This window comes from Mytilus trossulus, chromosome 1 (genome assembly GCF_036588685.1).
Source record: "Mytilus trossulus isolate FHL-02 chromosome 1, PNRI_Mtr1.1.1.hap1, whole genome shotgun sequence".
Classification (NCBI taxonomy): Eukaryota; Metazoa; Mollusca; class Bivalvia; order Mytilida; family Mytilidae; genus Mytilus; species Mytilus trossulus.
This window is the reverse complement of record NC_086373.1, coordinates 19,517,794-19,535,452: the sequence shown is the minus strand read 5'-3', so window position 1 is coordinate 19,535,452 and position 17,659 is coordinate 19,517,794. Positions and strand designations below refer to the sequence as shown.

Genomic DNA, 17,659 nt, shown 5'->3' with positions numbered 1-17,659 from the left:
TGAAGGTAATTAGTTGTGAAATTTGAGATTCCCTCAAATCTGAGGGCATTCTTCGGGCTGTACTATAAAGTAAATAATCATTCAGCTTAATTATGAAAAAGAAGATGTGGAATGAGTGCCACAGAGACAACTCTTCAAAAGAGACTACAAAACACAGATATTAACAGCCAAAGGTCACCGTACCACCTTCAACAATGAGCAAAGTCCGTACCGCATAGTCAGATATAAAAAGACCCGAAATGAAAAATGTAAAACAATTCAAACGAGAAAACTAACGGCCTAATTCATGTACAAAATATTAACGACAAAACATCTAAAACTCATCAACAAACAATTTATATCACTGAATTACTTGCTCCTGACATTGGACATACACATACAAACAGAATGTGGCGGGTTTAATATGTTAGCGGGATCCCAACTATCTCCTAACTTCGGAAAAGGTATAACAGTTTAGTTTAATTTGGTTATAAGAAACAAATAATCACATACTCGCGGTAATCTTATAGTCTTCATAAGTTCCTAAAAAATCTAGAGTTCTTGTTCAGTCTGTGCTGTTTCGAAGGTAGCAAAATATATAATATTCATTGTTATTGCATGTTTGTGCATTCGCTAAAACCGTATGCTCAGACCAATTTCACGAGGTTTTTTTATTTAGTAATATTCAAAATGTTTTAAAGGACCAGTAAGAAAATGAATTCTAAATTGTGTTTTTGTTAGATGCCAATAAGTGAGTTATTCTACTGGCATTAAAAAAAAAACCCAATGAAATGGATTTCATGTAATGTTTTATTCTAATGTTTTCAAATTAGTATTTTCTAATCATCATCATGGTAGTCTTCATTGAGTAATAATACCCATGAAATGTATACCAATCTATTCCCGTGGCAAATTCATCATGATGACCATGATAATAAATTCCATTTAAATTCGAGCTGTGACAGGCGTCATACCACCATGCCCCTTTATACAGTACGGCGCAATTAGATCCAGAACTGTCATTATCTCGATCTAAAGTAGTGAACTTGTGTCCATTCTGTCCTGTCAAAGAATCTCCTAAAATTAAATATAGCTGTACATTGTTCTGATCAACTTATTAGTTCTTATATATTATTGTTGTGGGTTGTCAATTTGTGGTTGTTGGTTGTGTTTATAAAGTCTTACTAAAATTAAATATAAAGAGGTAAATAATATAACTATGACATGTCATCATTGATAAACTGATTAAATTAATTTCTAACAAACTCAAATTAAAGTTAAGTAAACTAAGGTAGCTGAGGTGTCTCCTCCCATTTTGAATTTCAAAAGAGCATATAAAAGCGATTTAGATCTTTAATGAAATATGCGAATTTCGAGAGTATTATATGATTCATGTTTAAGAAGATGTGGTATGAATTCTAATGAGACAACTCAATCTAAGTCTAATATTTCAAAGTAAACCATCATAGCCAAAGGTCATCCTCAACACAGAGCCTTAAGTAGCACAGAACAGCAACCTTTAAGGAGCCTTTAATAAGGACAATATTATATTGAATATATATGATATACAAAGTAAAATAAAGTGTAAACCATACCTGCAGTTCCATCATATTTACTGACCATCAACTGATAACCATTATCTTCAGAAGATATATGGAACGAAAGATATTCAGCAAACTTTGTTACCCCACTAAAATCTGTCATAAGTATCATCAATGCATGGTTTGAGTCGGCTGTCAGCTCATGTATATTGTCATTCCCTATAGAAAATATATCTAATGATATTACTTACAAAGAATGTTTGTTATAATTTATAAAAAAAAGTTCAGATTTTGACAGTTAAACCAAATAATAAAGAGAACAAAATAGTATACTAGTACACAGCAAAAAGTGCAACGCATGTTTTACGTACGTTTTAAAAAACGTGTGTAAAACGTACGTTTAACGTATGGAAAACGCATGTTTTAGCCAACATGCGTTAAACGCCATCTTCCAAAACGGGTGTTTAACGCCTGTTTTGAAACGGGCGTATTACATCACGTACGTAAAACGTATGTTTTCAAAACGCTCGTAAAACATATGTTTTACATGTGTTTTACGTGCGTTTTCATTATATGTTTTTGTGTTACGTAGCCGTTATTTCTCATATTAAAACTCATTTTATATCTTCAAGAGAATTTTACATCAAATTGATCATGTTTTTCACAATTCATTTTCAATCGCTTTTTATTTCTAGAGAATATATCTATAAATAGTTATATAGCTATAAAATAGCTTAGCCTCTTCAAGCACATTTTTTTGTTTTAATAAGCCAAAAAACATACGTAAAACGGGTGTTGGTGATAACAAAAAATACATACGTAAAACGTATGATTTGCTAGAAATTAACAGGCGTTTAACGTGCGTTTACACGTAAAACGGGCGTTATAGGTAAAAATTTAACATCACACAAGTATTACGTGCGTTTATCATACGTAATTCATACGTTTCAGACGGGTATTTTACATGCGTTGTCCTCAATATGCGTTTTACGTACGTTTTATAACATACGTAAAACGCCGGTTTTTCGCCTGAAAAACGGGTATGCAATTTTTGCTGTATAGTAATTCATATTGCAATTCAAAGCAGGGATAAGTTATATACTTTTAAATTTCTGCAAAAAAGACGTAATTTAGATTTCTTTCCATAAATATGTTATCTTGTAGTAAACAGAGTTATTGGTTTTGATAAAATAAAAAGAGTGTCATTATCTTGAATTTTCCTTGTGCAAAAGCACTTCAGAAGACGTTTAGTAATTATGTATTTAGAATGAAATCTTGATTGCCTATATATTCCGTTATAAAATTTATACACAATCATTGCATTTGTGGGAAATGAATCGCTCTACTGTTCTTTTTTATCATTAAAATTGCCAAAATCTGAACTATTTGCTGATAAATTAGAACACTTCTACGTAGATTAGAATAAGAAATTACGAATATATAGTCCCAACTATGACCGGCAAAGTAGTATTTCTAGTCAAATGAATTTGCCTAGTCTTATAAGTGCCAGTTTGTGTCATATAGCTTCTTTATACTTAATTGTATATACCGGCTTCTTTTTTTGGGGGTAAGAGTAATTATGATAAAGGTAGTTCCAGATAATTGTTTCGGGCGTACTGAATCTATAAAGGTGTTATAATAATTGATTTAACACATGTGACATTCCTCTTTTCTATGTTTGCCAGTTAGCCCTTTTCAACGTTATCTCATCACTATAACTGACAATTTTACCTAACCAATACTCGTCGTTTGCGTGTCCAAATCCAGTTTTGTATGCTTGCCAGTCTCTATAAAAGTTGACTGATCCATTTATTCTTCGTTGAATAACCTGAAATCAGGATCATGATAAACGATTAAAAGTAAAAGTAAATCAATCGGAATGGTAACATGTAGGTTAAGAGACATATATCCTAACGCTTGATCAACATTCATGACAAATGGATTTCCGATTTTAAAAAGAAATATATTTGTTTTTCACACGACCATCATTTACGTTTTACTTTTTATGTTAAATTTAGCAAATGACAAACAGTTGGTAACTTTATCTTTTGAAACATTTAAGTAATGCTGTAGTTATATATTTGAACGTATATGTCAAATGAATACGTCATTTGTATAGATTAAATTGAAAATTTGGAGAGAAAAAAAGTAAAACTACAGTAGTAAAATTTAGATGTGTTTGCATATGGCAAATTCTGGATACTTTATTCATATAATGTGCAAGTATCTGGTGATTTTAAACCTTCTGTTTAAAAAATGGAAAACAACACGTTTTATAATTTACTGCGTCCGAAGCGCTTTTCTGGATTTACCTTCATCAGGAACGCTCAAAGCCAAACATTTGAAATCCGAAAATGTATAAGTACCGAAAATCGTTGAAGAGCTATATGTCAAAAATACCTAAAATAAATAGCCAGATTTGTCTAAAGCCAACTTTGCCTGAGGGAGTTGAAACCTTAGTTTCATAGTAATTTCAAAAATTTATAAACAGACAGTTTAAGTAAAGTTTGTTAAATCATGTCAGTACCGAAGCACTGACTACTGAGCTGATGATACCCTCGGGGACTGATAGTCCACCAGCAGAGGTATCGACCCAGTGATGTAAAAAATGGAAAACAACACGTTTTATAATTTACTGCGTCCGAAGCGCTTTTTCTGGATTTACCTTCATCAGGAACGCTCAAAGCCAAACATTTGAAATCCGAAGATGTATATGTACCGAAAATCGTTGAAGAGCTTTATGTAAAAAAATACCTAAAATAAATAGCCAAATTTGTCTAAAGCCAACTTTGCCTGAGGGAGTTGAAACCTTAGTTTCATAGTAATTTCAGAAATTTATAAACAGACAGTTTAAGTAAAGTTTGTTAAATCATGTCAGTACCGAAGCACTGACTACTGAGCTTTAAATTGTTTTCCAAGTTGAAGATTTAGAATATGAATTGATTCAAATTGGGGGGAAATCCAGTCTGTTTTCCGTCATGGGTTTACAATTATTGTATTTTTCGCTTTTGTGGAAATTGATAAATTTTTTGTGCAATTCTTACCAAAAATTCTCCATTTACGAAAAGGGAAGGCTGCAATCATCATGTTTTCAAAACAATTTGGCCACAAACTTTATAAAAGCGGGTAAGATAAAGTTATCTAACCTGAAAATTAAAGATGCAAGATGTTTCCCATCATTCGGACAAATCTTCAACAATAGGTTCTTGTATCCGTATTTCTATTTAAATCTTGCTTTTTTATGTTTTTTTTATTATTTAATGTAGACATGATAATACAACAGTTGCTCTTCATGTGTGTAAACTGAAAATAACTAATGTTTTCAAGATAGATCGTGTAAAGTTGTTCACGAACTTATATCAAAAGACATGTACAATTTACTTACGTGCGGACAAACAGTTGATATGACTTTGGAATTTGTATATTTGCAATTTTGTTAAGGGGCGTGTATAATCTTATTGGAATGACTGTCGACATGATAAAGCAACGTGACCGCTATGCAAATGATCAAAGTTCAAAAACTTTTGCTATATTGGTTATATAATTCTTCATCTGTTTCGGTACATAATTAGACTAAAGTCCCGTTAAATGTACAAATTAAAAACTTACAGTCCATGAATGCAAACTTGAATCAACGTAGCAATAAACAGATACCGGAAGCTGCATTTGTCCATATGGGTAAATTGTATGGACACCATTTACAGATAATTGTAAGTCGGCACATTCTCGTGGAAGTCTTAATGCTGAAATAATGATACGTATGATTAATATAATCTTCGTCATGTTTATTTTATATAAATATATAAAATAAAACCAATCTGAATGTACACCTTATATCAAATCTCATTTCATTAACTATTAACAAAACAGTGCCTTAAGGATGTCTGCTTGTCATGTTTTGGAATTTTTGTCAGATTTTCGGAATCCTCTGGTTTAATCCATTTGAATGCATTAAGAAATTTTCCCCATGAACCCCCATTCTTCTTTTTAAAAATCTTTTACATGTATTATTATAAGTCATTTGTAAAAGTCTTATAAAATTTTATTTATTTTTTAATAGTATTTGAGAACTATAACTGGTCAATGATAAAGCTATGAAAAATCAAGAGAGAACATTTTCCCGCCATAATTTCAATGGCTAATAACTCGAAAACAAGCACATTGACCCCTATATTTTTTTTGCTTTTTTGATTCCTCAATTTATTCCCTATCAATACATACTAGTTTTATGAAAAGTTATTTATTTTGAAACTGAGCAGCAAACATCCTTAATCAAGAGTTTGAGGAACTTTTTTATGTTTACTTGAGAAACTTTCACTATGAAATTTATTTTTCTATTTCAGTTAAATTACACCAACAGGAAAATTAGCTGTTGATAATTTAATTTGATTTGTGAACTTATATAAAAAATGAAAATCAGGAAGAATAATTCAATTTCAATTTGATCTTTTACACACAAAATATTATAGGTGTTAAATTCTCTGATGCCTTATATCGTTGATTTGAGAAGTGAATTTTTCCTAAAAGAAAATTACACATTATTGTCAAAAAATGGAAGTGTATGCGACTGTCGTACAAGTGAGAGGATCAGCTAGCGCATAAACCCTTCTAAATAAGAAAATGCCTGTACCAAGTCAGGAATATGACAGTTAAATATTCGTTTCATCTGTGTGAGCTTTTGATTTTGCCATTTAATTAGGCACTTTCTGGTTAGAATTTTCTTCGGAGTTCGGTATTTTTGTGATTTTACTTTTTCGATGGAACTGTTTCAGAGGACATAATATTAACAACCGAAAAGGTATATTTTGGTTGGTTGTTGTATTGTTTAAATGTGTTTAACGCAAGTTAATTGCCACTACCACCGACCATGGCTGTATTATGGCGGTCACATTTTATTGTTGAAAAAAGCCTTAGTAAATATTGAAAAAAAAAACTACCTTTGGAGGAGAAGGACAATGCTTTCAAAGATAAGAAGAGATACTAAATAGATCTTTCAATTAAATAGTGGATGACAAACTGACACGCCTAAGACCCCAAAAATTAAAAAAAAAATGTTGGGTTGAAGCATATTGTGTTGTAGCAAATTATCTTTCCGGACTCATTGTCACTATAAAGGAAAGATTTATGAAGACGACAATAAATGTGTTTGATGCACATAATTATATGTGTGCTATGGAAAACATTAAATAATTGATGGAATAACTTACGATTATAATGGCATAATACTTACGTAATTGAACAGAATTTGAGCAATTCAAAATGTCATTACATAGTCTGGAATCGCAGCAAAGTGCACACTTCACATGATGGCCTTCAGATCGGCGACCAAGTATCGAACCACCCGAATTACTACAAGCCTATTTTACGACACAAACAGATATGAATGTTATCATATTAAGGGGAGAATGTACCAGTTGATCTATTGTAATATGAATACTTTTTTTTCTAAAATCTATTTACAAATTTAACAGAGTCGGGACGACCTGAAACTTGAAATACTGTCTAAATGTCTGTCTATTTTCATTAAATGGTTTCTGCCCTTTAGTTGGTTTTGATGAGTCATTGGATTGCTTTTTCATAAATGTATGTCTACCGACATTTTTATCATTTAAAATATTGAACATAGTTACAATGGATATTATAATACATAATTATTGGAAGATATCATTGCAATTGATATATTTACCAAAACAATTTAAGTCTAAGTGACGTGGCTGTCAGCGTATGTCAATGAATGTTAAGGGGTCTGTTTAAACTATTATAAAAATGAAGATATAATATACCAGTGACGAGCCACATCCGTAATCAAACTCTTCGGTGCCGGATTCGGTTACAAAGTTGTGCATATAACAGACCTGCAATAACAAATAGTAATCATAACTTTAAGTACGTCCAAACCAAATAATCATCATTTTGATTTACCTAAGGTATGCACCAACTCGATCAACAAAAACATTTTCTAAACTAGATGTGAAGGAATGAACCGAATGGCGAGGCTCTCAAAAGAAGCTTGAGGTGGGATTTCTCACAGTTCAAACTGTAATGTTGACAAAACTATCGACATGAAACAAACAAAAACCCGATCTGCAACCCATCATAGTTTACTCACATTGAATTCAGCTCAATATCGGAAAGCTTTTGAAAAAGGCTACATTTTGAAACTTCTACGCCCGTTGTGTCGGTGGGTTCCTGAAAAGGTTGAATTTATAATAGGGAAAGCATAACATTATATCAATCAAAACCCATATTCGTATTTTTCTAAAGTATGCTAGTATCGATGTACTTGCTGCTACTGAGTAATGACGTACACCTTTAGAAAAGTTAAAATATGTGTAACTTTCTCCCAATTTAAGAAAGAAGATGTAGATACATATAAGTTAATCAAACACAAAAGTTAGATAGGAACTAAGCGCAATTCATGGCAAAAAAAGCTTCCAAAAGACAAACAGCAGTATAGAAAACATTACATACAAAACTTTCAATAAATGAGGATGGTATCAGATTCCCTGGAGAGATTACCAAATAATAATCTACATTTGGCACACGTTGTGTTGCTCATATGAACATAATCTCATTAATAAGCCGTATTAGGTAACATTTGAGATAAAGTTTACAGGATTATTTGTACGACAATTGGAATAGATCTACCATCATCTGCGAACCCGATATTCAATAACAGTCAAGTATTTCGAGATAGTGTCCGTTCAAATTTACCATGACAACATTTTGGAATTGAAATAAGATAAAGGAATATATTTCTTTTGAAGTTGACTCTGCCGGATTTTAGGCTTTACGTTTTGTCCTTTTTAGTTTCAAAGTGTTTCATTTTTGGAAAACGTTTGGGATTTCAAATATTTGACATCGAGCATCACTGAATATATATATATATATTGTTGGGTTGATGTTTAGACGAGTTGTATATATATACTTTTGGAAGATGACCTAGACAAGTTAGCAAGATCCCTCAGAATTAAGGAATATTTTTCGAAAGACACCACAAAAAGTTCCACTGATAGTGACACAAGTGATCTCGACTCAGATGACGACCAAGAAGATGTCGATATTCCCAGATTCAGGAAAAAAAGTTCATGGATTCCTAAACCCAGTAAATGTGCTACTTTAGAACATATTATTGACAAAATTAAATCCGACGTAACAAATCTGTCCACTGCTACTTCCCAAACATTCAACAATTTATCTTCTGAAGAAAACGAAGCTGTCCGGTTACTTAAAAACAGAGACGACATTATAATTAAACCAGCAGATAAAGGTAGCGCTGTTGTCGTCATGGACAGATGTGACTACATTCAAGAGGCGGAACGTCAACTCTCTGATGAGAGATTCTATAAGAAATTAGACTCTGACCCCACCCCTCAATTTAACACAGAGATCACCACAAACCTGAAAAACATGTGTGAACAGGGACACATTGATGAAACCACATTTAAATATCTAAAACCAGAAAAATCAAAGCCGGGGCGTTTCTATCTACTGCCCAAAATACATAAAGTCAATAATCCAGGTAGACCAATTGTTTCCGCCAATGACCACCCTACAGAAAAAATATCAGAATTTATTGACTTTCATCTCCGACCACACGTAGAAAATTTACCATCATATATTCAAGACACAACACATTATCTTAAAAAAATGGAATCTTTGAACCCTCTCCCACCTGAAACGATCCTTGTCTCGCTTGATGTTACCTCCCTCTATACTAATATCCCCCATGACGATGGTATAGAAGCCTGTAGGGAAGTCTGGAACTCTCGTAACACCTTACATCCACCAACTGAATGTCTCATCCAGCTTCTTACTTTGGTATTAAAATGCAATAACTTCACATTCAATGGTGAGCACTTTCTCCAAGTTAATGGAACAGCAATGGGAACAAAGATGGCCCCGTCTTATGCCAATATTTTTATGGGGAAATTAGAACAGAGAATTCTCAATTCTTTTCTTTATCAACCCCTCTCTTGGTTCCGATTTATTGACGATATTGACATGAAGTGGGATAATACTGAACAAGAACTAGATTTGTTTATTCAACATGCCAACGATGCCCATCCCTCAATAAAATTCACATATGAAATCTCTGACTCTAAGATCACATTTCTTGACACTACAACGCAATTGAGGGATGGAAACATATTTACAGATCTGTATTGCAAGCCCACAGACAAACATCAATATCTGTCGCCTTCAAGTTGTCACCCTAAACATTGCACCAAGAGCATTCCCTACAGCCAGGCCATACGAATAAAAAGGATTTGCTCCACCAACGATGTTGCCAAAAAACGACTACAAGAACTTCGCGGTCACCTAAAACATCGGGGCTACAAAAGGAAAGACATTGATAAAGGTTTTTCTCGTGCTAGCAACATCAGCCGAGATGAACTTTTACAACATAAAGTCAAAAAGGTCAACAGGAGGGTGCCTTTTGTGTTGAATTACCATCCAAAATTTGACAACTTGTCTCACCTTATCCGCGAAAGTTGGAAAGATATCGAAAAACATCCTAAACTATCCAAGATCTTTCCCGAGCCACCTGTACTGGCTTTCCGCAGGCCAAAAAGCCTTAAAGACTTGCTGGTGAGAGCTGAGTTATGCTCTCAAGCAGGCTCTTCGTCAGTGGGCTCTTGTAAGGGTTGTGGAAACAAACGATGTCTGACTTGCAAACAAATACTGGATACCCAGACTTTTAACAGTCACTCCACTGGTACAGAATACACCATATTTTGCAATGTTAATTGCAAGACTACAAATGTTGTGTATCTCCTACAGTGTAAATGTGGTAAACAGTATGTTGGCGAGTCAGAACAGCCGTTTCACAAACGAATGAACGGTCATCGTAGCGACTACCAATGCAAGCCAGACCTCCCTCTTAGTCGTCATTTGAGATCCCCTGGCCACACTAAGGCAGATCTCAATCGACTGACCATTACTATCATTGACCACAACTCTGCTTGGTCTAGGGAGGATAGACTTACTCGGGAAAGATTTTGGATAAGAAAATTAACAACTTTGGCACCAAATGGGATAAATGAAAAGATGTAATTCGCCACCATGCAGTGCTTCACATCTGGGTTATATTACTTATTATTACAGTCCCCGTTTTTATTTCTATCCTTACTCATTTCTAAAATATATCTGTTGAATATAACAATCTAATTGCTTAATTTTTTGAGGGATGTATAAGTACCAAGCCACGTCCAACTATTTTACTTTAGTCAAAATTTGTTATTTTTTTTAAAAGGCCGTTTGTTTTAAACATCGCAGACTCTAATATAACTACACTACAGTTGTTAAATCTGAAATATTTAGAAATTTAGACCGTTCAGTGCTGTTTATTTAGAAATAAGACCGTTCAATGCTGTTTATTTGGAATTCTTATTAACGCAATCTTTCTTGTAACATCATATTTATCGACACTGTTAAAGCTTTAGAAATGTGCTAGTTCATATCGCACATTATTATTTTTATTTAAAACATTTATTTGAACTCTCTGATGTAATTAGTCATATAACCTATTTCATATTCAACATATTTTTGCAATGATGCAAGCGTCTTAACTGATGTTCGGTTTGCCTTTTTTATTGTATAAATTTCAAGATTTAGTAAAAGTTTAATCTAAGAAGACTTAAAGATGATTCATTTAACATCAGAATCTGACTGACGAAGGATATCTGTTATCCGAAATATTTATAAATAATTACATTTATAGTTCCTTTTTGTGTTATTGGTGTTGTTATGTACACTTTTTAGGCGTTTATATAATTTATTTTATTGTGTACATGTATCGTTACTTGTAACGATCCAGCGCCCTCGTGGGAAAAATCGTTGACTATTATTCAGACGTTATATATATATATATATATATATATAAGTACGTCTGAGTCAGTGACAACCCTACAACAGATGTATCCATCGGATCGCCATCAATGATGGTGATACATGGCTGTGTACATAATGTATATACAACTCGTCTAAACATCAACCCAACAATGTTAGATCTGTAAATTTGCTTTCGCAAATTTTTGGTTCTTCCCTCGCCGGGATTCGAACCCATGCTACTGTGATATCGTGACACCAAATCGCCTGCACTGCAGCCGTCCCGCTAGACAACACGACAACCTGGGCTCTCCGAAAAAAAAGAGCATTTCGGTGGGCATGTGTTACCTTTCCACGTCAGTTTTAATCTAGCGGCGTACTACAGTACATGATATATAAGGCATGAAGATGTTATTGTTACAGATCAGCTAAATTATCTATAGTAAAGGATCCTATAAATTAATGCATGATACAGTCACAGAAAATAATTATATTCATAAGTACGTCTGAGTCAGTGACAACCCTACAACAGATGTATCCATCGGATCGCCATCAATGATGGTGATACATGGCTGTGTACATAATGTATATACAACTCGTCTAAACATCAACCCAACAATGTTAGATCTGTAAATTTGCTTTCGCAAATTTTTGGTTCTTCCCTCGCCGGGATTCGAACACATGCTACTGTGATATCGTGACACCAAATCGCCTGCACTGCAGCCGTCCCGCTAGACCACACGACCACCTGGGCTCTCAAAAAAAAAAGAGCATTTCGGTGGGCATGTGTTACCTTTCCACGTCAGTTTTAATCTAGCGGCGTACTACAGTACATGATATATAAGGCATGAAGATGTTATTGTTACAAATCAGCTAAATTATCTATAGTAAAGGATCCTACAAATTAATGTAATATACAGTCACAGAAAATAATTATATTCATAAGTACGTCTGAGTCAGTGACAACCCTACAACATATGTATCCATCGGATCGCCATCAATGATGGTGATACATGGCTGTGTACATAATGTATATACAACTCGTCTAAACATCAACCCAACAATGTTAGATCTGTAAATTTGCTTTCGCAAATTTTTGGTTCTTCCCTCGCCGGGATTCGAACCCATGCTACTGTGATATCGTGACACCAAATCGCCTGCACTGCAGCCGTCCCGCTAGACCACACGACCACCTGGGCTCTCAAAAAAAAAAGAGCATTCCGGTGGGCATGTGTTACCTTTCCACGTCAGTTTTAATCTAGCGGCGTACTACAGTACATGATATATAAGGCATGAAGATGTTATTGTTACAGATCAGCTAAATTATCTATAGTAAAGGATCCTACAAATTAATGTAAGATACAGTCACAGAAAATAATTATATTCATAAGTACGTCTGAGTCAGTGACAACCCTAGAACATATGTATCCATCGGATCGCCATCAATGATGGTGATACATGGCTGTGTACATAATGTATATACAACTCGTCTAAACATCAACCCAACAATGTTAGATCTGTAAATTTGCTTTCGCCCAGAATAAAACAGAACACTGTTTCAATCAGCTGTTTTAAGATGATTGTTTCTTAATATGACTCATAATCATAAGAGTAATGTAACAGGTGTCACTAGTTGAACAGGAATTGACGGCTCTTCTATTACACTTGCGTTTACTTTTGTGACTTTTTGGCTTACTCCTTAGTATTTTTTAGTTCTATTCCACCAATATAGTCAACATACTTTAGAAATAAATCAGTTCAGGTGCGTGATTGATATACAGGAACGTAAAGTAAGTGTTGATGACAGCTTCTTCAAAGATGCACCTGTATTAAATTCGCGTCGGCATGACGAGCTAGACAGTTTGTTTCCAGAGGAATAAGAACTTAACAATTCATTTTGCTGATTATTTTAACTACTTTGAGTGCATTTTGTCTTTAAAAGATAAAGTTCATACCATACACATGATGAACTATGATATTCAGGAGCACATTTCCTTCTACATTTAGATTAGAAAAAAATATCAACTATTACTGACCTCACCATCACCACACTGTATATGATGGGTGCACTCGCTAGCGGTTTCAACTCCACTGCAGGACCAACATTCTTGTTTACACTCTAGTGTGAGACAACAAATTAAAATACATTAAAATGAATGTGATCATGGTAAGTATAATCAAATAAGGGTTTATTATCACAAACAATTCCATTGCAGAGTTTTTTTTAAGAAAACCATTTGGGGTTGTGGTTATTTTTTAAACGGTTTTTCCAACGTTTTGAAACGAATCCTCATAGTTCACATTTTAGATAAATTTCTTTTTTATCATGCTTTATTAAAATGTATTTACGAATTTCTTCAAATATTCGTGCTTGTAGTAAGATACATACAAGCTAAGCATTATGAATATAGTGTAAACATTGTTCATGAAAAAACATACCTGTGTGACCAGCAAAAAATCGAAATGATTAAATATTAAATCAAAATTAAAGCAAATAATTGTTAGGTAGAGCTATTTTCATGTTCCTTTTTGTATATAACTCTTTAATTGTTTCCTCCTTGTGTTATAGAGCTTAACTCTTGAATAAAACAATACCAAGCAAATAAATTTTATGTTGCAAACAAAAGTAATAGAGCAGCATCTTATGAAAGATTCTGGTCCCCGCCACATACATTTTTATCGAGATCTATCATCGCTTATACTTTAAATTATACTATAGCGAGCAGTTGGTATTAGATTTTTACTTTATTTATAGACATACATGCATACTAATGGTAAGATTGCAGTGACTATGTGTTAGTAGTGAGAGAAGTGTGACTGTGAGTTGATATTGTTTTCTTTCATAACTATATTGTATTATGAATATCAATTTAAAAAAAAAAAAAAAGGATAGTCTTGTATATAACTTTCAAAGTTTTCCCAAAAAAACACAGTCAGGTGGTGATTGTAGGGCTATTGTAAAATCCTGACTATTGAAAAACAAATAAAATATAAAAACAAAAAAGGTCCTTGGCTTCAAATATTTGGCTTAACATCGTTCCTGATGCAGGTAAATCCTAAAAAGCGCTTTGACACATGAACTTTATATAGCTTGTTTTTCATTTTTTACAAATTCCTTACCGCAATGAAAAACCTAATTTTTGGTTTCTTTTGGTTTTTTTAGCTTGTTAAATTGTTCCTTTTAAAATTGTTATACGATGATTACTGATGTACCCATATTATGACTATTCTATTAATTGTGACTGTTTATTTAACGCATCATGTAAATGTAGCGGAATTTGATGAGACTGTTATTAAAGTGAGAGGGTTAGCGCTATAGAACCAGGTTTAATCCACCATTTTCTACATTTGAAAATGCCTGTACCAAGTCAGGAATATGACAGTTCTTGTCCATTCGTTTTTGATGCGTTTTGTTATTTGATTTTGCCATTTGATTATGGACTTTCCAAATTGATTTTCCTCTGAGTTCAGTATTTTTGTGATTTTACTTTTTACACAAATTAATGATCACATTGACAGTATACTATTAAAATCAAATGAAATATCTGTTTTATGTTCTATTCCTGAAACTTTTTTATTTGTATAAATCAGAACATTTTCTATATTCAGTGTAGCCATCATATATAAAAAAATATGAACTAAATGAAATGAGCATCTACTAGTCCAACTTCCTCATCTGTTCAACTGTATTTATATCTTGAATAAATACATACCTACAACGGATATGAGAAGCACAAAGACAGACCATTGGACTGAAATGTTAAGTAATCCTATAGAATTGTTTTAAATCAAAAGATCAGAACAGATTGAAATAAAATAAGTTCTAAAGGATTTCATCTGTTATAGCAGAATATATTTTATTGATGACGTCACTAACTACGTGACCAAAAGTGAATTCAATTAAATCCGGATATTAAGAAAAACTTTCACTATTTGTAACCCAATTGTGTTAGCTCTACACATCTCTGAATTCATTCTAAAACTTATATTTTAACAGCAGTTGCTTTATGTGCTTATGTGTGGAGATAAATATTTAATTTTTAAGTTTTAAGTTTTCACAAGAAATCATCAAGCACAGTTCTAAAATATAGCATGAAAGGTTACAAATGCGATTTTACTGACCTAAATTTCAACAGCATTTATAAAAGAATATTTCAACACGACGGATGCCACATGTAGAGCAGGATTTTCTCACCCTTCCGGAGCACGTGAGATCATCCCCAGTTAATGGTTGAGTTCGTGTTGCTTATTCTTCAGTATTGTATGTTGTTCCATGTGTACTATTGTTTGTTTGTTTGTCTTTTCAGTTTAGCCATGGCGTTGTCAGTTTATTTTCGATCTATGAGTTTCATAATTTGACTGTCCCTCTGGTATCTGTCGTCTCTCTTTCATATCTGTTGTGTTTTACTTGACACATATGGCATCGATTGTGATTGTGCACCATACATTTTGGGGATTTGGTGCTGAACTTATATGCAAGATGCTTTTCATGCTGCAGAACTAAGTTAAATCAATAAAAGTAAAACTGTGTCCCAATTGATTTTTACTTGTGATTTATTTTTGCCTCTTTTGTGAGTAGAAAAATAACGTTTCTAATAAATCGTTGAGAATATTTCAATGTTTTTGTCATGCCTTATTTAACAATATCAAATAAATTTTAAAATCGTGAAAATTAATCTCAACGAATTGGCGTGGAAAAAGGTAAACCCTACATAAAAAATATGTGAAAACCGGTAGGTTTACAGTGAGCAGATCAGCGTTTTGTGATCTCTATATTAAATTACATTTGTTGAAATTGAGTTATTAAATTATAGAGAAGTGATATGATTGATCCTAAAAAGACATAACGAATAAGGACCTGATCACTACATGTCATCGTACGATTTTCCACAATGAGGATAACGTCTACCTTACAGTAAAATATAACATGTATTTTTTTTTTCAAAGAGAAAACAAATGGTCTTCGTTTTATTAAAGCTATAAAGCTATAATTCGCTATACAGGGATTAACGACAACCTCGGTCTTCTGACTTAGGACCAGTATATACAGTATTTGTCGGGGTAGCCATATATGTGACATTCAAATCTATCTAAATAGAAAAGGTACCACATGTGGCAGGATCTGCTTACAATTCCGGAACATATGAGATCTTCCGCAGTTTTTGATAGGATTCGTGTTGCTTAGTCTTTAGGTTTTTTCTATTTTGTGTCTTCTGTATTTTTATTCGTTTGTTTGTCTTTTTATTTTTTAGCCATGGCCTTGTCAGTTCATTTCCAATCTATGAATTTGACTGTCTCGTTGATATTTTCGTCTCTCTTATATATACCTCCTTCAACACAAAATAAGAACAGATAAAACATTTATAAAACTTGTAAATCAGTTTTCAGTTTAATACAATTATATTTTTCATTTATTTTCCGTCAAAAAACGACACAACAATACATCTATTTTTCATGGAAAAAAACGATCTGAAAATGCTTTACATGAATGTTGTTACACATATTATTCCTACTATAAACATTATTATGTATAATTGATTGAACAATGGTTAACTTACTTACACGTTTTCTCAGACATCCGCTTTCAAACAAGACCTCAGTCGATAAGTCGGCAAAATGAGATAAGATAGTACACATAAGTATACATGAACATTTTGGTAATATATAAAGTGTTTCTTATCATTATTCGAATCATCATTTTCAATACCAAAATAAGTTCCTGTTTATGCATCAAATTTTCCAGGATTCAAATGAACATGTCTTTTTGTGTGAAATCTTCTCATCAACTTTAAGTGTTTTATCAGTGCTTGTACCTAGAGCTTATTTCTGTGTAGAAGTAATTGTAGAACATTTTGATCAAGAACGTTATATATAAACAACTACAGAAGATTATAAAATGTGGACCAAGATCTCCAAGTCTGTTCATTTATCAAAAGCTATTGAGACTTTCAGATGATAGTTATTTCTTAGCTGATGATTAATGTATTTAAATGTTTCTTGAATTACCTAAAAGCGAAGCTTGAGTTATGTAGTGTTTCTGACATTATAAGGGTTTTTCCATCTGTAACAAGACAAATGATTGTCCAACATTCGATGATTTCCGAATAACAATAATTCTAGGAGGTTAATGAGAAAATTTATCCACACACAACAAATACATTCCCTGTGTAAATGTGATAGTGTTTTATTTTTCCGTTCCTAGAACGCAATTGATGTTAAAATATTTGTGAAGTTCTACTATATGCTTCCCGGATGAATTATGAACATTTTAGGCAGATTGATTTTTTTTAAAAAGCATAGAAACTGTT

At 33.1% G+C, this 17,659-nt stretch overlaps 1 protein-coding gene across 1 annotated transcript; it reads right to left on the bottom strand.

Annotated features, from left to right (window-relative positions):
- Positions 1–808: 808 nt before the first annotated feature.
- LOC134706960 (microfibril-associated glycoprotein 4-like) lies at positions 809–16,944 on the bottom strand. Its single transcript, XM_063566354.1, has 9 exons — positions 16,914–16,944; positions 15,065–15,103; positions 13,388–13,470; positions 7,304–7,375; positions 6,751–6,877; positions 5,130–5,263; positions 3,252–3,348; positions 1,575–1,739; positions 809–1,056 (listed from the first exon to the last, which is right to left on the bottom strand). The coding sequence occupies exons 1-9, from the start codon at positions 16,927–16,929 to the stop codon at positions 809–811; spliced, it is 981 nt and encodes a 326-aa protein (XP_063422424.1). The 5' UTR covers positions 16,930–16,944.
- Between the last annotated feature and the right edge of the window lie 715 nt (positions 16,945–17,659).